A 21154-nucleotide genomic window follows, 5' to 3' on the forward strand; every position below is an offset into this window, starting at 1 on the left:
TTATAGGGAATGTTGGCTGTTCAACCAAGAAACTACGGTAAAGCCTCTAATTGAAACGGTCTCAAGTCTGAACACTCTCTTTCCAATGTTGCCTTTTATTGATTCGATTAATTAAATTTTAATTAGTTGCACTAACCAGGAAATTTGATTCCTCAATACTAAATTAACTGATTTTAACCTCAGAAAGTCATGTCCCCCCCCCCCAACCGCCAGGGACTCTACTTGTGCGGAAGCTCACGCTTCGATAATCATACATGTTGGATTCTAATCTGTCGCTCTCCTTAACACTTTTATTTTTGCTTTTTCACCTCACACCAGAATGATCCTTTTCATTGTCAAAGTTATAGCATTCAGTGTGATTGATATCCATCACTAGATCCCAAGCAAGATGCTTCACATGATTAGATGATCATCTTATTTTAAACATGAAGCACTCTCTAGCAGTAAAGCAGTGAAGCCCCAGTCACAGAATTCTGCACGACTGCTTTGTCAATTATAACAAACAAGGAAGAATATATATTTGACAACTAAACAGAATCCTGACAAGTTATACTACACAAGAAGATAAGCTTAAAGTGCAAACCAATTTTGTGATTCAATTATAATATTTTTTCAATCAAGTTAAAGATGATAGAAAATGTTGGAGCAAAATACTCTTAACAACCATACAAATAGAACATATTATCCATTTTTACAGGAATTCAACTTCAACAGCAATGAAAAGTGTGCTAGGAAGCCAAACATGTAAAGAAACAAAGGAATCAATTGCAAGAACAAGCAGCACATAAAGCATAAAATCCACACCAGAATCCAAGGGAAGCCCGAAATGGGATGGCTGCCAACCTAATTCCACAGAGTTAATCTAGAATAACTGTTCTGTAAGGTTTCCATTTCATAGTTTTTAATTGGATGGGGGCTTTATCCTAATTTTGTATCCAAAGGTTGAGTCCAAGGCGCAGGGTGAGAAATCAGCGAGTTGATTTAATGGTTTCTCTGTTTCCTATTAGTGAAGTCATAAACAGAATCAATGTATGGTGGTCTAATGGGACAGATATATCACGCATTGTCGTCCTCATTAAAGATCTGATCACAATTTTAAGCAGAAATCATCTGCAAATAATGGAAAAGGCAAAAAGAAAAGCTCATCAATATTGAAGGATGAAGCTTAATACAAAACTCCTCGTCTCTGTCAAAGTTAAGTTATGTGGAGGAATTCTATACCAACAAAAGTTACGAAAAGGACAATAGATATACTGTAAGAACTAGAAAAAGTGCCAAAACAAGCTCTGAAAAAACCGACATAAACTAAACAAAGTCAAAATCCGCAGAATTGAAAGAGAGCAATCGGGAAACCGAACCAAGTCAGTTTGACTGAAGGGTAAGAAGGAGATCGAAGGGGTTGAAATCAAGCACCAGGACCAGATCTATAGCGGTAAAGCTTGCCAAACACATGAAGAGCAGTAACGAAGCCGATGAAGCAGACGCTCATTACAAGGACGACTGTGGGAGTGATCTTCAAGCCTGGGGCATCATCGGTGTAGAACCTCAACATATTACTTCCTCCCCCGCCGCCACTAAATCCAGCGGAGCCGCCTCCTCCGCCACCGCCGCCACCAACCCTCCGTCGCCGCATCCCGGCTGTAGCAGCAGCTGAACCGCGAGGCGCTACAGGACCCGGCCGGGACGCTGAAGAAGATGAAGAAGATTGAGATTGTGAAGTTCCTTTAGCCATTGACGTTGATTTTTGTAATCTCGGGACGGAAAAACCTGAGCAATGAACAACTAAGCTCAGAGCAAGCAGAGAACGGAAATAAGAAATTAATGCATACCGTGTTACAGACCTTATGGTAGTAGTCGTTGAATGAGAGCGGGCCCCACAATCCTGTGGGCCCATGGGCCCAGCTTCATATATCAAATTTTGTTAGGTCACACCCAGGTTACGGATTTTTATTTGCGGCAGCTGCCTACTGTTTCCGACGGTCATGATAGTGCCATGTCACCAGTGCTTGATCAAACGAACGGTTGAGAAGATAGGGGAGAATAAATAGGGATTGAGAAGTTAGTTTTTAACTAGTTTTTCACTGAGGATGACATTTATACCCATTATTTTACCTTTAAAATTTGTTTTCAATATTGGGAAGGGGCCAAATAGTGATATTTCACATGTGAGAAGAAAAAAAAAAAAAAGTAAAAAAATGAAGGAAATTAACATAAAAAATACAAACATTAAGGAATGGCATAAATGTGGCTGAATGGACGTGTGAATAGGTTGGCTGAACAACTCTAAATATTCACCATCAGATTTGTTAAACTCAATCTAAATCATTCAATAAAATACCTATTTTCACTTCTATTATTTAGTGGTTAGTTAAGTTTTATTATTTAGTGGTTAGTTAAGTTCAACTTTCTATTACTGCTAAAATATCTAAGCCTTCTTCCTTTATTTTTTCTCTATCCCCATCAATTTTCATTTGTGTTCATCAAGGTAGGAGTTCATCACTGAAAATCTTGTGATTCCAGTTCCTTTATCATTGAAAAAGTGAAACGAAATCTCGTTTCAGAGACACCTCTTTATGGTAAACACTGCCAATGGCCTCCCAAACGATGACATGAATAGAAAAATAATGCCAATGGTCTCCCAGACGATGACATGAATAGAAAAATAATGCCAATGGCCTCCCAGACGATGACATGAATAGAAAAATAATGCCAATGGCCTCCCAGACGATGACATGAATAGAAAAATAAACATTTATCTCAGTCTAAACTTGGGAATGGTTTTTCGAATGATTAGAACTTGGATCTTGAAAGAAAATATCCTTTTTTGCAATCTCTTTCTTTTTTTTCTTTTCTTGTTTTCTTTTTCTGTTCTTTGTGTGCGCCCTTTTTTTTTCTTTTCTTTTTCACTTGGTAGAAAGGAACGACTTAGTCATACCTTGAAACACAAGTAAAGAATAACTAGATTAAGTTTTCTTGAACTTCAATACTAGGGTTTCCAAATGGCCACTGATCCACTTGGTCGAGCATCTTCACACAGTGGGAAGAAGTAGGCCTTGTAAAAGGAAAAATCTGTCTTCCTTACTGAAAGCCACCAGCGAAGTGGAGAAGGAAAAAAATGAAAAAAAGACGAACAGAGGAAAGTAAAGCCAATTGAGAAGGAAGAGGAAGAACAATTGAGAAGGAGGAAGAAATAGTGAACGAATAGAGGAAAACTGCAAACTACAAGATTTGAGCATACTTCATTTCTTTCTCTTTGAACCTTTAACCGGCAATAGAAAGTTAATCAATTAACCTATAAATAATAGGAAGGAAAATAGAAATTTTAATGAACGACTCAGATTTAGTAAACAAACCTAATGGTAGAACCGTTCAGCTAACCTTTTCACAAGTCCGTTCAGCTACCCCTTCCCTTAGGGCCTGTTTGGTTACATGAGTCTGGAGATTTCAAATCTATAGATTTCAAATTTGTGAAGTTATAATTTATAAAATTAGATGTTTGGTTGTGGAATGAAATATGTGGATTCATCCTAAAAAACTATTTGATCGACATGATTTTTGTGAATGTGCAAAAGTATAGCTTTTTTGAAATCTCTGGATTTCACCCCTTACCCATAAATCTACAGATTCACGTTTTTAGTGTAAAAAGGTGAATCTCTAGATTTCATGAATCTAGAGATTTTTACAACCACACGGGTATAATTCTCAGATTCATGAATCCAGAGATTTCAAATCTCTGGATTCATGTAACCAAACAGGCCCTACAGGGAGCACAGAAGTGCTCTTCGACGGTTTTTCCACCACAAAAACTGTGGGCCCCACATCTGAAAAATATTAAAAAAAAAAACTCCCATCACCACCCCTGGGCCCCCTGTATTTTGTGGTGGTAAGCCGCCGGGGAGCCGACGGGGTCGCTGATCTGGACTCGCCATGGCCCCCTGTCCCTTAGTGGCTCTGCCACTGTTTATATTCAAAATATTAAATCTTCTCCTGATCGGAAAGATTGTGCGAGCTTCAACGGACGGCTCAATCGGTTGTCTTCAAAACCCCTTTTTTTCTCAGGATTTATCTCCTCGCAAAGACGCGTAGATCATATTCAAAACAATTTTGTAGTGTCTTGCCTCATTAACTTTTGTGGGTTCTCACTCAATTAAGAATACTTGTTCATACAATTAAGAATAAGTGTTCACACAATTAAGTGTTCATACAATTAAGAATAAGTGTTCACACAATTAAGTGTTCATACAATTAAGAATACTTGCTCATACAATTAAGAATTAGTGTTCATACTCATACTATGAGATGGGTATACTTTTGATGGCAGTCAAACAGGTATGCCCCCATCGTTTAGCGGGTTAGGACATCTCTCTTTCAAGGAGGCGATCTCTGCATCCAAAAAAATAAGCTTTGAATCGGCAGCATGACAGATGGACGGAGGTGATCAAAGGATTTCAAAAGTCATCAGAAACCCTGATGCCGAGACGTTTTCTAGGGTAGTTCCGGTGAATGAGACGTCGGGTAGAGGCAGGGATGTAAGTTTGTAAATTCCAAAATTTCCAAACCTTTAAATGTAAACATAATTTTTTGTATTTATATAAAAATCCCTTGTTCTTTAATTTAGAACCGTCCGATTAACTTTTGATTACGTGGGCTAATCTTAGCCATTGGCGGCAGCAGGCAATTGCTGCCGCAAATAAAAATCTCAGGGTAACTCAAAAGGCCCCACATCAAAGTAACCTTCCAAAGAGTCCTGAATCGTTGAGTCCCCGTAACTCTCATAGGGTCTTTTTCTTTCTTGCTTTCATGTTAGAAGAGTAGTGAGGCAAAGGTATCTGAGACTACTAAGAACCAGTGACTGTACTGTTTAGTTTTAATTGGCCCATGGATTGTAACCAGAACCTTGTGGCTTAATACTAGTGTAGCTGCCCGAATTCTAATCTTTGTTGCTCTGTTACAACCCTTGTTGTTGTTGTTGTTGTTGTTGTTGTTGTTGTTGCATAAAGGTTTAAGTTGTTGAACTCAACACCTCCTCATCCTCTCATACTAGTTTCGATTTTTACTTGCTCTTTAGTGAACCTAGCCCCATCACAATCAAAAGACCTGGTGGGTCTTTACCAAAGTCTAATTCTAAGCTCACGTGAAGCAGTAGATTTTTAGCTCAATTGGTAGAACATTTGAAACATAAGCATGTTTCAAGAGCATGGTGGATCAAATCCACCAAGATTCTTTTGATTCATTACGAGTTTAGATTATACATCACAAACAACTTGATAAGGTTAAATGAGTTAAAAACCAAGATAATCAAATCAAACAGCTTCCCTATGTTGATTTGGCCCTGTAGCTTGAACCCATAAGGTGTCCCATAAGGAGTATGCATCCCCCACCGGATTTTTAATTTTTTTTTATAATTCCCTCAATGTTGAGAACAACTTTTTTTTTTTGTTGTGCCAAAACCGGTTTCCAAGGCTTTGCCCTGACTAATCCGATGTTCGACCCGGGTCTCACACTTGGCTGTGGTAGGTGCGTCTCCCAGCGGGGATTTTTTGCATCCATAAAGGTTTCGATACTGGAACCTTGTTTAAGCGGACCAAGCTGCTTACCACTTGGACCAACCCCCGTAGGTTGAAAACAACTTTTAAAGATAAAATAATGAGTATAAATGTCATTCCTAGTTAATAACTAACCCCTCCTCCTTATTTATTCTGCCCTCTTCTCTCTCATCACAGCTTTTCTTCTTACTTATTCTCTTCTTTTTCTATAAACGAGGGTTAAAGAAAATTTTTGAAAAAAAAATCTTATTAGATATTCAAAATGTCATTTCTAATTAGAAACTAACTCTTTAATCCCTATTTATTCTCTCATATCTCCTCTTTCCTTTCTATTTATTTTCTTCTGTTTCTTTCTTCCTATTTATTCTTCTTTTTCTATAAGTGTGGGTTAAGTGAGATTTGAAAAAAAAATCTTCAAACGATTTTGTGTCTGTTTTCAAACGATTTTAAAAAACATTTGGGTTGGTTCGTCTAGTCCAGTGAATGGGTTCGGCTTGTAGATAGCAAACTCGTCGGGTTGCTCAGTTAACTCCTCAAAATTGCATCAACGGCCAGGATCTTTTCAATTTTGATTGGAGGGTCCACTTAACTATCCTACGCATTAAATGAGCAGGACAAAATCACTAGGGTAGAAGACGAAATGAGGATTCGCGCACCCAATTTGGTGTTTTCAAACGATTTTGAAAAACATATGGGTTGGTTTGTTTGGTCCAGTGAATGAGTTCGGTTCGTAGACAGTAAACCGGTCGGGTTGCTCAGTTAACTCCTCAAAATCGCATCAATGGTCAGAATCTTTTCACTTTTGATCAAACGGCCTGTTTGACTGTCTTGCTCATTAAATGTGCAAGATTGAAGCAATATCGCTAGGGTAGAAGACAAAATGAGGATTCGAGCGCCCAGTTTGGTGTTTTCAAACGATTTTTGAAAAAACATATGGGTTGGTTCTGTTAGCCAAAATTGATAATATAATAAGGGGAACAAAGAATTAAGAGAAGATCCAGAAAGACAGAACTTGAACTGAAAAGAAGAGTAAAGGAAAACCGTCGAGGCATGTCAGACGCTTTCCTTAAAACAGATTCGTCCCCTCCACAGTGTGCTTGAGGATTCAACGGACGTCTGTCTCCTAGGATACAACGACGAACAACGATGTACTTAGCACAAAGTATATCGCAACGACGAACTTGACATGTGCCTTCTTTCTATCACCGGAACACCACAAAATAACAAGACTCAAAGAACTTTAGCAAGACTCTAAAATAGAAAGAAGGAATTAACCCAAAAACTTTCTTCTCGCCAAAGGAAGAGCTTCAATCAACCTTCTTCAATCAACCATTAACAAGAACCCCAAACCACTATGAAAACTTTCAAAGCTCTTTAGCAAAAATTCTTCAAATAAAGAAAGAAAATATCCCAAAACAACAACTCATCTTCATCAAGGAGGGATCCCTATATATAGATGTGAACAATGTCTCTTTAACTAGCTTGACATATGAAAAGCCATAATCACTTATTACCAAACTTAATGAATAAGTTATGGGAAATGAAAAGATTTAGACTTTAATCACAAGCTAGGAAGTGAGAGGTTTTCTTGGGAAATCAAGAGTCCCATAAATCCTCCATTAATCACAATAGAGAAATGAGAAGTTTGTTGTTAGGAAATAAAAGGTCTCATAACTTCCATTCATGAATTCTCCTTGGGAGATGAAACACCCAATAGTCCATAGGTATTCCCATAACCCTTCATTCATGACCTCTCTTAGTGCAATGAATCACCAAATAGTCCATTGGTATTCTATGCACATATTTCCACAAACTCTCCATATGAATGATTTTCATTCACATTCACTCATGCTCAAAGAGCATATTCCAACAGGTTCGTCTGGTCCAGTGAATAGGTTCGGTTTGTAGACAGTAAACCGGTCGGGTTGTTCAGTTAACTCCTCAAAATTGCATCAATGGCCAGGATCTTTTCACTTTTGATCCGACAACCCGCTTGAGCATAGGACTGAAGCAAAATCGTCTAGTTCTTGAGATGTTGATAATGGTCGTTGGTTTTATAGGTGAGGTGGATATGATTACAATTTCATTGGATTGGGAGGAATTTGGGTTTAACTTGTAAATTTTATAAATGTTAGGGATACATATCATTATTGTTATATTAAAAACTTCTAATACATTAAAGCCGGTTCACAAAAAAAAATGCCGCATATCTAGAACCAGTGAAGTTCCTACTCCACATTACTGTTGAAAGGTAGTGAAAGAACCAGTGATTTACTACCAAAAAGGAAAAAAAAAAAAAAAACAGTGATGCCTGCCAAAGAAAAAAAAAAGTGTGAAAAGAACAAGTGATTTTTTTTTTTTTTGGTAAAAAAGAGAACAAGTGATTGGAAATGTCAAATTTTATATAGTCTGGACTAACAGAGTTGAATTTTTATGATTTTGTAGTTGAATTTATTTAATTCATCCATGACATCCTCTTCCATCCTACTTCTCTCCTTGTTAGCGTTCTTCAGGTTCAGGAAGATGCCAACAAAAACAAGTATTGTCATTTGTAATATATATTTTTCTTGTATCATATGTGTCTGTATCACTGAAATGGGCAGAGGCAATTTTCAATAGTGTTATTACGTTTACAATAATGGCGCAAGAAGCAACTTAGAGCTGGATGTTCTTTTACACAGGGATGATGGATGTCATCTGATATAACCAGGAAAAGAAAAGTGTTCTTTGAGGGCGCTTTATTATTATAAAGAAGAAAACTGGTGAAAAGAACAAATGATTGGTTCTCATTACAGAAATCAAAGAGCCGAGGCAGCGAAAGAAGAAGAAACAAGCTCGATCTGTTCGATTGTCGATGCTAACCTTATTCTCCCGGTTTCATATGATGGCCAGCGAGATCCCTCATTTGGAATGACATGTCTCGTCTTCAGCGATTCAATTCAAAACCAATCTCGCATCTCATCGAACTCTCTAAATTTGAAGATTCATTCTGCGTTTGATCCACAGATTGTCTCAGTTGAGTAGCAGCAGCCGTCGCAGGCGTCGACTTGTGCGGAGACGACGGTTGTGATCATCGATTGTCGTCGATTCGGAAGAGGAAGAAGAGGAGGAGAAGTGATGAATAAAGGTTGTGACGATGATCACTCCAACACATATCACCGCGTACAAATGTTGACTCAACCTTTCCAACAACAACATCACTGCAATTTCAATGTTGAAGATGATGGTGTCGCTATTAGCTCTGAATCTTTCTTTGCTGTGCAGGAGAATCGAATGTTAGGATTAGGGTTAGAATTTAAGCATGAGGTTGCTTAAAGCATTATACCTGAGTATCAAATTTGGAATACCCACTGCTTCCAGCTAGTATTTATAGTATAAATACTGAATTCTATTGGTAATTGGACTCTCCTACAAAGGTCCGTTATACCGTTAGATCATAACTAATCTGATGGCTCATATTAGAACATAAGTTGAGTATGACTCAAATACCTCAACAATTTTCTCCAAAAAAAAAAAAAAAAACCTCAACAATAAGTTGGGTATTACTTGAGTACCTCAACACAAGTTGGGTATGACTCAAATACCTCAACACCGAATCCATAATTCCATATGCAGCTAGCCAACAATGGAGATGACAACCAGACGGCAGAAACCAACGGTGCCTGGGACCTTGGTGGTATTAAGATTTTGAAACCATTTGAGAAAAAAAAAAAAAAGGCATTCATATCATACCCCTTTTTGGAAGACGTGATTTTTAATTGTGAATTTAGTCTCTCTATTTTCTATTTCTCTGAACCGTTGCTCATCTCTCTGGTTTGACTCCACCTGAACCGGCGCCAAACTCATACCGGTTGAACCAGAAGGTTTTTGTATGTGTCTTGTTGGTGCACTTTAGTTTAGAGAAATTAAACGTTTGGGGCTCTACCATTGCATAGTTGCTTGGAACCAACACTTCTTAGTGATGATGTTGTGGACTTTGATTATGCCTCATGGTATATTATATAATGCCCACATCCCCAATATATTAAATAAATAAATAAAGGTTTGGCCTTCGACTTGTGGTTTCTAGGTCTGTCTTAAATCCTCTTCATTTCTTGAGATGTTATGGTGTTTGATGGCTATGAAAATGATTTTTTGATGTTTTGTGATTTCAATTGAAAGATCTACCTATAGTTGTAAGTTTGTACAAGTATTAAAGTGATTTTCACTCTTTTGTTCTAGTGCATCGTGCTATATCTGAACTCTAACCCTAGTTGGCTATACTCCATTATCAATCTTCATTTTTCTCGTGATTCTTCATTTAATTTGTTAAAACTAGAACCAATTAACTTGCTCTAGGGATAACATGAACTAATAACATGATCTTGGTAGGCCGGTGTGTCTGACACGGTGACGCCTATCATGCCCGACATTAAATAGACTATCACGTGGATTCCATCAAATTTTAGCTGCACAAAAGACGTGTGCAATTTATACCAACTTAAGTGAAATAAATCAATTTTTCATCACTTAAATCAAAACCTTTTTTTTGTATATATGGCTAAGATTTAACAGAGTGCAAGTGACATCCATCCAACACTAGGCACCACGGGCACCACCCAACGTGGCAAGATCATATCCATATCCATCTTTAGCCCCCCTCCTCTCGAGCATGAACATATGATTTTTGACCAATAACACTCATTTATACAATTCTCGAAGAATTAATAATAATCCAACTAAATAATATGGTACAAGAGTGTACCAAAAAAGAATTTACAAATGATACAACAGAGAAAGGAATTATTTAAGATGCTAGATTTCCTTCATTACTTCCTAGATCTCCGGGCAAACGAGAACTCTACTGAACCCATATCGATCTCATGTTGGGCAGTGCTGGTTGAGCGAGGTGGAGCAGGCTCGCCACTCTCATCATCCCTCTCGTATTCATCATCTACATGATCTATTAAGCTACCACGGTGCACAAGCTTCTGGGTCTGTTGCTGATGGTGGGAAGTAGATGAGCCATCACCGAGTTGATTATTTGTGGGAGGTGAGTCTTTGAGCTCCCAATCATCAGGGGAAGGGGCAAGAACATTGTGGTAACTTGGCGAGGTTGGGAGATCATCCGAGAACTGGCCATGGTAGTTGCGCAAGAGATGAACAGGAGAATTGCCACGTGACGGCGTTCCTGGTCTACTTGACATTGGGGTTGCTGAAGCTGTGACACTTCCTTTGTTATGTTTTATGTGCTTTTTCGCCGTGTGGTGCCAGTCTTTAAGAGCCGTCGCCACTTTGTTGTTGAAGATAGTTGGCTTCATGGTCGAACCCATCTGTTCATTCAGGCATATTAGCATTCACCTTATCTTCATAAACCAGATACCCATTAATTCCTTCCAAACCATGAAAGCTAAATTGTCTCACCTGTGTAACCAACGCATACAGAGGAAGAGTGACGTAGCTACAGAGAATCTGAATGAGAACCCTGATCAAACACAAACCAAAGAACCCATCATCAAATCAGTGTTTTTACGTTATAAGAAGAACATCCGTCATGAAAACAGAAGATAGATCACTAACCCAGTTGTGGTTTTGATTATGTAACCTGCAGTGTGGTAATGGAAGCAAGAACTCGTCCCAAATTGCAACTGCGATGAAGGCTTAGTTTGTTATTTATTAAAAATAAATAAAAAATGGAAAAACTACTCAATTTTGAGTTTGAATTGAAAGATAAATCATGCAATGCCTTACCAAAGTATATATTAAGAAAGCGAGCTGAAACGCATTCTGCAAAACCAAGAATACAAAACCATGAAAACTTTTAGTGGTGCAAACAATCTAAAAGGGCGATAAGCTAGAATTTCTTCTGGGTCACCGAAGATAAAATTATACCTGAAAGAGAACGAACTGGATGAGGTAAATCACAAGCCGGGGACTGTTGAACCAGAAGAGGTCATCACCCGGTTCAACCACGGGAACACCCTTCACCACCTCTCCTCTATCTTGAATCTTCAAACCCATTTTGGTTATGATAACCTGTAATTCTGTCCCCACCAATAAAAGTATCTACACACCCAAATCCCAACCACCATCAGATCCAATCATTTGGGCCCACAAAAATGAATAAACGGACATTATGTATTATTAACTACAAAAAAATTTTAGAAAAATGAAACTTACAATCACTGGGATGAAAGGCAACCATAGATAAGAATACCAGCCTGCAGCAACAAGAAAAGATCGTTCAGATTGGGCTTTTATTAACTATTACAAATGGGCCCATTACATTGGGCCTACAAATGGGCTCCAAACTCACCATCGGTATTGAATAATAAGAACAGCACTGCGAAGAACCAGATTGGTGGACTGCAACGAAAAGTATACAATAATTAATAACCCTAAAAAAAAAAAATTTCTAACCTGAGAAATTTTTTTGACAAAATTCTAAAATCGAAGGCGTTAACGATATGATATACGATACGATACCTGATACCGACGACGACGGCAAAATCGTCTTCGAGGCTTCGGTTGATGTATTTTTGAAAATCAAAACTGTGGTGGCTGTGAGGTGCCAAATGGGCCTGAAAGTTGAGAAAGAATGGTTAGGTTGATGGGCCTTAAAATGGAGTGGCAATTCATGTAAATAAAAGTGTAAGTATGAACTCACCATGATAAATCCATGTCGTAATGTCAGGTAATCCACTTTTGTGACGGATCTAAAGAACTGTCTGAAGAAGCAAAACTACAAAACGAAAATAGATGTGCATTGAATTAGAGTGGTTCAATGCAGCTTTCGTTTACCATTCACACTTCCATTATATTGATGGGCCCAATTAAGGTGTTCAATTACCGTTAACGCAAGCAAACAAGTCATAAATATGACTTTATCTAAAAGCCCACGGGGCCCACTTGGAAACAGAAAATTCAACACACGTTTCCATAAAGGCAACACTAGTAGTAGGCCCCACACTGCACTCTCAAACAGTGAAATCTGGGCCCACTTAGAGAAATTGTTTGGTAGCTGAAATTGAGTATGAAGATTCAAAATTCTTACAATCCAAACAAGAACAGGCTGAGCGCTCCAGCAATTCAGGTGCCTTCTACCAAAAGATGTATCTCTTGCGAATCTGAATCTCTCTGGATCTGTAAAGTTATAATTTTTTTTCATTATCAGAGATCAAAATGGCTAAAGCTACCCTTCAAAAATGATCAATTTTGAATCGAAATAAGTGGACTTTACCATGTGAGAACTGGTATTCAATCGTCTTTGTTTCATTTTCCCACCTCTTCCAGCTTCTCATCTGCAATTTTGTTTCAATGTGTTCAAGTGAGAGTGAGAAAGAAGCTAAAGAGATAGAATATGCAAGAGACAGAGAGAGAGAGACAGAGAGAGAGAGAGAGAGGGGAGGGGTTCTTCACCTTCAATCTACCCAAAGCCATGGTGGTAATGCATTGCAGGACATGGAAAACAGCCAACACAAAAATGAAGATGTGAAGCTGATGAATTGCATCAGATGAAACGAAAGGAACTTTTCCCTGCAAAATTTCATCCCAAAACACAAACCCACTTCATTCAGAACTCAGGTCACAGATCAAACAGCTCAAGAACTAGCTTTAACCCACTATAAGAATTAAAAGGAGAAAACCCAAGTTTCAAAAGTAGTAGTTTCTTGCCTTCTCTGCACATTTATCAGTTGATGATGAGGCTAAAAACCGCCGGAAACCACCAGCAGAAAACGAGAGAAGTCTCCTCCTGTGTTCTTCAGATTCAGAATCTGTGGTGGTCTTGCTCAGACTACAAGGATGCCAAGAATTTCCGGCTTTCTCCGAGATACAAATCTTTGAAATGGGCGTTTGTAGAACCGACAGCAACAAAGATATAAACCCTAGCAGCATAAGTTCTGGAAACAAACACAGAGTTAGCTTCAACTAACAGCATTTAATTAGCTTCAACTCACAGTTCTAAGAGATGTCTAAGCAAACCTGATTTGATCTTTTCCAGAGCTTCATAGAGACCTCTCTTGTGTTTACTAAGGAACCACTGCAAAAGGGGTTTTGAAGTATAAGAAGAAAACCCATTTGATAGAAGAAATCTGAAGATCTGCAGGGCTTCAATTCTTGTTACCTTTCCAATGAAATGAATGATCTGTTCGATGAAAATCGAAATAAGGACCAAAACGAAACAAACCACAGCAACGGCCCAAGTTGGAGTATCCTCCAGAGATCGACCACCACCTCCTCCAGCCATATCCTCTGATTAAAATAACAAAATTGGTTGCAGACAACAAAGAAATCAAAGGAAATGATGAACTGGGTAAAGCTTGAAAACGAACGAGTTGCAAGAAAGTTGCAGAGATTGAACTATTGTGTCGGTTTTAAATACCCAAGTGAACAAAAAGAAAAAGTAGCAGTAACGGAAGACTTCTTACGCGGAGTTAAAAACTAGAATTGTTCTCACCTATTTAAAAGACATAAAATAAGAAAGTTGCAAATAAATAATAGTAATAGAAAGAAGAACGAGTTGATTATTTGACTTCTCTAAGTCTGGGACAGGCGTCCGCCATTAAAGAACAGTCGTGTTTACTCTTCTTCCTCTCATTAAAAGGAAATCCAGATAAAAATGAGATTTTCAAAAATAATTGATATGGTAATTTATCACAAGTTGTGTTATGACTTATGAGGTGATTAACATGGAAGAGCTGCATCGATCATAGTTGTTGTGTCAGATTCTGGGTACCCGTGACAACCACAAGTTGATTTTATCTTTACAAGATCAGATTTTTTTTTAATCAGATTAGATATTTTATCCTTTTGGCAGAAACAAGTAGTTATGAGTGATGTGGATGGGGAATCTGAAGGATTCGATTCTTTTGGTAACAATTTTTTTTGGAGAACGGTCTTGATATTTTCTTGTCAAAGTCATGCATTATTTTGTTCATTGCATCGATAACAAAAAGTGGTCTGAACTCTGAAGTACGCTGTTTTTGCTGAATATGTAAGACATGTCAAAATGATGAAAATTGTTTTTACCCTGCTAAAGACTGGTTCATTTGATAACTCAACCAAAAACAGTATTCATGTTTCTCGTTTTGAAAACTAGAAAATTTGGTTCAAAATTCATTCAATGAAGTTGTTTTATATTGGGATTTTTTTGCTTTATGTTATTTGAAATTTATAAAAAAATTTGCTTAGAGAAACATTTTTCTCGCAATTAAAATTAGTTGTTGTCTATTTTTTGTAGCAAAAATTACAAACCTTACACTTAAGGGATGCAATTTTAGAAAGAAATGTCCATAGAATTTGGTGTCATAAACATAAGAAACCCTACAAAAATCCTTTCATATGACAATATATCTCTTTCATTCATTACTTCTTCACCTCTAGCGATATGAATCTTTTGGTTCTTCATCTTCTCAATTATCAATGCCCTAAGTTTCTCTTTATCATCCCCATCTTTGGTGAAACCCTAGCACCTGTCTTCGTAAAAAGATTCTTTATCATTAAGTCTACAAAAGTATTTATGCTTCCAGAAACACTCAATATTGCTTATGATGTTTCTCGAAACAAAAACACCCGATGATCGAACTACCAAATGGGTTATAGATTTTTCATATTCCAAATTCAATTGCGAGTATTTTAAAAACAGATTTATCAAACACTCATTGCAAAAAAATAACAGTATCTCAACACAAAAATATGTAAAAATAATTTTATATAAGAACTTGTCTTTCAAAATGGAAACACTACCTACCAAATTCATGCTAAGGGAGTAGAAGAGTTGGAATGGTGCTAGTCCAATGTTGTCATGGATGCAAACTTATCGACTCCCCTACCGTGATCAATGGATGGTCTTCTTTAACCACTCACTTGAGGAATTAGTCAATTCATCTCCTAAACTTTATCTAAAGAAATTTAAAAAGAAAAACCGATGAGAGCCTAGGGTTTTTACTTTAAGGGGGTAGATTTCGATTGAAATTAGACAATTTGGCTTCGATTTTGAATGGGTACACATATGAAATCCTTTTTAATTGACCTAAACTAGATTAGACCCAATCGAATAGACCATTTAAACCCAAAGTCAAGGGTTCAAATGGCAATTGTTCAACTAATCCACATTAAAATATAATTTTTTTCTCCCAATAAAATATAAAATAAGAAGATAAATAATTTGTTTTCTTGGATAACAAATAGTCACATGTTCATATGGTGGCGCCTTCATATTGGGATGTCACCAAGACTAACATGCGCCACTATCCGATTCTTACTTAAAACTATCCAAATTTTTTTCTTCTATATTTAGTAAGATTCTCTTATTTCTTAATAATAATAATAATAAGACAAAAAACTTTCTTACTTAAAAATAAAAATTTATATATTTGTTAAGATTCTTTTATTCTTTGTGTTACAAATAATAAATACTAAGACATATATAGTATATTCTCTACGCATGTAAATTATACAGGCATTTATTTGATTAAAAAAATTGCTTATTCTAATCAATTTCATTAACTTATATATATTTATTTATATAAATAATTTTATAAAAAAATGACTCGTCTTGACCATGTATTGACTTGCTAACCATAGAATAAAAATTAGTTGAGTCAGAAAACCTTATTATCCAATTACATAAAAAATTTAAAATATTTAGTTGATCTATCAACCATTATGATGATTTTTTTTTTCAAATACTATATCAAATCCTTTAATTTCCATGAAGAAGTTCAAAATAAATAATTTATTTTCATATTTACCACTTTGTCCCATAATTAGTTAAATATAATATCTTATAATTAAATAAGAATTCATATAGTCAATAAAAGTGACACCATCCACCAATGAATCGTACTTCTGTTTCTTGTGGGGGTCCCGCCCCGCTTCCTAAAAAGGGTTCTATCTTGTTGGTTTTTTTTGGGGCAAGTGTTTGTTTGATTTTTTAATATTAATTTTTATATTTATACATTTTTATTATTTTTGGAAGTTGAAAACCATTTTGCACAATAAAAAAACGTTTTTGTCTAAAAAAACAAATTAAATCGAGATAAAATTTCCAATTTTTAAGGTTTCAAAATAAAAAATTTACATTAAGAGAAGCATTTTTTTTTAAATGGACTCAAAACTGAAACAAATTCTAATTCATTTCAGAAAATATACAAACATTAAAAACACAAGAAACAACTAAAAGGGGTTGGTCTAAGCAGTTTGGTCCATTTAAGCAAAGTTTCGATATTGAAATCTTGTAGATGCGAAAAATCTCCACTGAGAGACTCACCCATCATAGCTAGGTGTGCGACCCGGATCGAACACCGAAATAATCAGGGCAAATCATTGGAAACCAAATTGACAAACCCAAAAAAAAACAAAAACACAAGAAACAAATGAATTACACGTAAGTGATTTGAACTATTCCACTTCAAAAAATGTAGATAAACATGTGAAACAAGAAACCAAAAAAACTATCTTTATCATTATCAATTTATCATACCAACTCCAAATGCATCACTAGAATCAACGGAGGCGGTTGGGTCAGTCGCTTTCAGGAGACCAAGGACAGAAGGAATCATAAATTAGAACCATAAAATGGGCCGTATGTGGCGGGCTTTGTTTCATGGAAGGAAGTTATTGGGTCAGCTTCATGGGCTCATGGGTCAACAAATACTTAGTCAAAGTCAATGGATAGGATTCCGTGATGTAGCACTAATTAATACCTATGGTTGAACTTCCATGTTTGCTTCCATTCCATTCCATGGCTGGGTTTAGTTTTGTTTTGGTCTGGTTGGGTCAATTTTGGGGGTTCATTTTAGGTCCCACTTCTCTATTCCTGCTAAACCCCGTGGTATGAAAAGTCAGCAATATATCGCCGTGTTGATAAACCCCGACAAAAAAACCCGTTGAAAATTCCAAACGTCGTCGAGAATCGACCATGTATTGTCAATGCCATGTGATATTTATCTGAACTTTGGTTGAATTTTCAATGATTTTTATTCAATCTTTAGCCATTTTCTCTCTCTTCTCCAAGGCTTTTCAGGACTTCTCTCTCCTATTTCTTTTATTATAATAATTTTAGTTGTGTATTTGTGTTCTCTTTGTTTATTTATATTAGTTTATATAATTTTTTTAAACTTCTAATTTTATCGCGTATAACCGGACATGTGTCAACCAGAAACATTAGTATGTTATATTTTAAACTAAAATGACTCTTAAAAATGTCAGCATTTGAAGTCGATTTTTTACCAACATAATACCAAATGCCGATGAGATGTTGTCGACACTTTGGACCTTGGCTAAACCTACGAATACAAGAAAATTGTTTCCGGCATTAATTAGGAATGGAGGTTTGACCACAATCACATCAATGAACAGTAAAACTGTTTTTTTTGGGCCAAATTTTTTGATGAAATGAATTTTATGTGGTTGTTGAACAAAAAATACAAAAAGAATTATATGTGGTTGAAAGCATTCAAGACTACTTCCAAGGATTTAGAAATCCAAGAAATCTGAGGAAATAGTCTTTTAAAAAGAAAAAGTCTTTGGTCATTGGGTTGCAGGCACTCAATAAATAATGAAGAGAGTTGTATTTATAAAAGATATAATCATAACCCAATAAAACAAAGAGAATATATTCCATCTCTACATTTCACTATACTCCAAGCAATTAGAAGATTTTTTTTTAGGTAAGTGAAAATTAGAAGATATTCCCTTTTTTTTTTTAAGAATTTGAACCTGATTGATCTGAATCCTTATCGCTTTTTGATCTCAAGCAACTTTTAGAAGAAAAAAATTTTAGTTAAAGGGATCATTATATTAAGCGAAGAAGAAATATTAAAAATACATTAATTAATACCTTATAAGGAACCAACATTTCTTTTTCTACATAGCTAGAATCAAATATTTAAAAATTTACTCCAAACATGAGTGAACATATTTTTGGTTTTATATATTAGAATCTAAAAGCCTTAAAGTCCTATGCTTTCACATTTATGGTTGAATACATAATCAATAATAATTCTGAAGAGAATGGTTGAGGTTATATTTATTTATTAAATTTGAAAACCTATATGTAAACAATCTAGGATTTCAAAAGATTGAATTAGTCATAAATCTAATGATATGCTTGTTAGATGAAGTAATGGTGGAAACAATTTGAAATTCCAGAAAGATAAGTTTTGATTTGGTGCAAAATTAGGATTTTGAAAAGCCTAACTTAACTCTATTGCATTTCTTTAGTTCTAGAGGGTGTAAGTTTGGCCCTAATGACCCAAATTTGCATTAGTGTACCCTGAGCTTGAATCCGCTTTTGGCTCAAAATTCTAGCCTTAAAGGGTACGTTAGAGTTGATCCAGAGTCGCTCCAATTAAGATGGAAGTCTATCTCAGAGTTGAGTATTTGATTTGATTTTTTCTTCTTCTTTCGAATAAGTACAACTCCTCAGGTCCTAAATGATATTAATTCTTTTGTAGCTTCTATTCAATGGCAAATTTAGAAGGCTAGGCTGAGATCATCCTTCCATTATGTAATTCCATCCCTTTGCAATACAATGGTTGCATTTCCAGCTCACATTGCTAAGAGTCAAAGTCAAAAATGGCTCTTGGCCTTGGCAAATCTTATGCAACGTCTTACCTAATTTGAAAAAAATGGTTACCTGACAGGTAGGTAATGGTATGGATACTTCATTTTGGTATGACCCTTGGCTTCCCAATGCATTGACAGTAACATACAACTGCCTTCTAGCTAACATTCACATGATACCTCTATTGCTCAAATGTCAAGATGCATCTCAGTAAACAGGGAATATCTCTTAAACTTCAATCTCTCAAACTTCCCTATCTCCTACATTAATCTAAATCTTTCTTATGATAAATGGCTCTCACGTATTTCCACCAATGGTGAGTTTTCGGCTAAACTGGTAGGAAAAGTGCTAATGAAACATAAATACTTTACTTTTGACAGGTAGGTAATGGTATGGATACTTCATTTTGGTATGACCCTTGGCTTCCCAATGCATTGACAGTAACATACAACTGCCTTCTAGCTAACACTCACATGATACCTCTATTGCTCAAATGTCAAGATGCATCTCAGTAAACAGGGAATATCTCTTAAACTTCAATCTCTCAAACTTCCCTATCTCCTACATTAATCTAAATCTTTCTTATGATAAATGGCTCTCACGTATTTCCACCAATGGTGAGTTTTCGGCTAAACTGGTAGGAAAAGTGCTAATGAAACATAAATACTCTACTTTTGACAGGTAGGTAATGGTGTGGATAATTCATTTTGGTATGACCCTTGGCTTCCCAATGCATTGACAGTAACATACAACTGCCTTCTAGCTAACACTCACATGATACCTCTATTGCTCAAATGTCAAGATGCATCTCAGTAAACAAGGAATATCTCTTAAACTTCAATCTCTCAAACTTCCCTATCTCCTACATTAATCTAAATCTTTCTTATGATAAATGGCTCTCACGTATTTCCACCAATGGTGAATTTTCGGCTAAACTGGTAGGAAAAGTGCTAATGAAACATAAATACTCTACTTTTGACAGGTAGGTAATGGTATGGATAATTCATTTTGGTATGACCCTTGGTTTCCCAATGCATTGACAGTAACATACAACTGCCTTCTAGCTAACACTCACATGATACCTCTATTGCTCAAATGTCAAGATGCATCTCAGTAAACAGGGAATATCTCTTAAACTTCAATCTCTCAAACTTCCCTATCTCCTACATTAATCTAAATCTTTCTTATGATAAATGGCTCTCACGTATTTCCACCAATGGTGAATTTTCGGCTAAACTGGTAGGAAAAGTGCTAATGAAACATAAATACTCTACTTTTGACAGGTAGGTAATGGTATGGATACTTCATTTTGGTATGACCCTTGGCTTCCCAATGCATTGACAGTAACATACAACTGCCTTCTAGCTAACACTCACATGATACCTCTATTGCTCAAATGTCAAGATGCATCTCAGTAAACAGGGAATATCTCTTAAACTTCAATCTCTCAAACTTCCCTATCTCCTACATTAATCTAAATCTTTTTTATGATAAATGGCTCTCACGTATTTCCACCAATGGTGAATTTTCGGCTAAACTGGTAGGAAAAGTGCTAATGAAACATAAATACTCTACTTTTGACAGGTAGGTAATGGTATGGATACTTCATTTTGGTATGACCCTTGGTTTCCCAATGCATTGACAGTAACATACAACTGCCTTCTAGCTAACATTCACATGATACCTCTATTGCTCAAATGTCAAGATGCATCTCGAGAAACAGGAATATCTCTTAAACTTCAATCTCTCAAACTTCCCTATCTCCTACATTAATCTAAATCTTTCTTATGATAAATGGCTCTCACGTATTTCCACCAATGGTGAATTTTCGGCTAAACTGGTAGGAAAAGTGCTAATGAAACATAAATACTCTACTTTTCGAAATGATTTCCAACACTGGTAAAAATGTTATGGAAACTACCACTTCACCCTAAACTCAAATCTTTCTTTTGGCGTTTCTTGAATACAAGATTACCAGTTAGATCTGCATTATCTTAATGGACGGAGATGCAAGATCTTTGTGAATTGTATGGAAATTAGACAAAGAAACTCTGACATA

At 36.2% G+C, this 21154-nt stretch overlaps 2 protein-coding genes across 3 annotated transcripts; both read right to left on the reverse strand.

Annotated features, from left to right (window-relative positions):
- Nucleotides 1-1405: 1405 nt before the first annotated feature.
- Nucleotides 1406-1732, reverse strand: LOC149023565 (Preprotein translocase Sec, Sec61-beta subunit protein). Its single transcript, XM_089142815.1, has one exon. It carries the CDS (start codon nucleotides 1730-1732, stop codon nucleotides 1406-1408), a length of 327 nt encoding a protein of 108 aa, XP_088998941.1.
- An 8341-nt stretch (nucleotides 1733-10073) lies between these two features.
- LOC149023566 (MLO-like protein 2) lies at nucleotides 10074-14128 on the reverse strand. Of its 2 annotated transcripts, XM_089144108.1 has the most exons (16): nucleotides 13984-14128; nucleotides 13651-13778; nucleotides 13509-13566; nucleotides 13200-13426; nucleotides 12945-13061; nucleotides 12766-12826; nucleotides 12580-12668; nucleotides 12193-12267; nucleotides 12012-12106; nucleotides 11842-11891; nucleotides 11706-11746; nucleotides 11418-11591; nucleotides 11277-11312; nucleotides 11106-11173; nucleotides 10950-11010; nucleotides 10074-10858 (listed from the first exon to the last, which is right to left on the reverse strand). In XM_089144108.1, the coding sequence occupies exons 2-16, from the start codon at nucleotides 13771-13773 to the stop codon at nucleotides 10355-10357; spliced, it is 1779 nt and encodes a 592-aa protein (XP_089000234.1). In that variant the 5' UTR covers nucleotides 13774-13778; nucleotides 13984-14128; the 3' UTR covers nucleotides 10074-10354. The 2 variants fall into 2 exon arrangements, with proteins under 2 accessions (XP_089000234.1, XP_089000233.1); XM_089144107.1 differs by having other exon boundaries at nucleotides 13651-14128.
- Between the last annotated feature and the right edge of the window lie 7026 nt (nucleotides 14129-21154).

Source organism: Hakea prostrata, chromosome 2, assembly GCF_041222555.1.
Source record: "Hakea prostrata isolate BN-2017 chromosome 2, UWA_Hpros_2, whole genome shotgun sequence".
Classification (NCBI taxonomy): domain Eukaryota; kingdom Viridiplantae; phylum Streptophyta; class Magnoliopsida; order Proteales; family Proteaceae; genus Hakea; species Hakea prostrata.

Excerpts from the sequence above, each read along its gene's own strand:
- LOC149023566 (XM_089144108.1), bottom strand. The coding sequence starts at position 13,773 with ATGGCTGGAGGAGGTGGTGGTCGATCTCTGGAGGATACTCCAACTTGG. Across the intron at positions 11,747-11,841 it reads CTTATTATTCAATACCGATG|GCTGGTATTCTTATCTATGG; the intron begins GTGAGTTTGGAG and ends TTGTTGCTGCAG. Across the intron at positions 11,011-11,105 it reads ATAATCAAAACCACAACTGG|GGTTCTCATTCAGATTCTCT; the intron begins GTTAGTGATCTA and ends GTGTTTGATCAG.
- LOC149023565 (XM_089142815.1), bottom strand. The coding sequence starts at position 1,732 with ATGGCTAAAGGAACTTCACAATCTCAATCTTCTTCATCTTCTTCAGCG.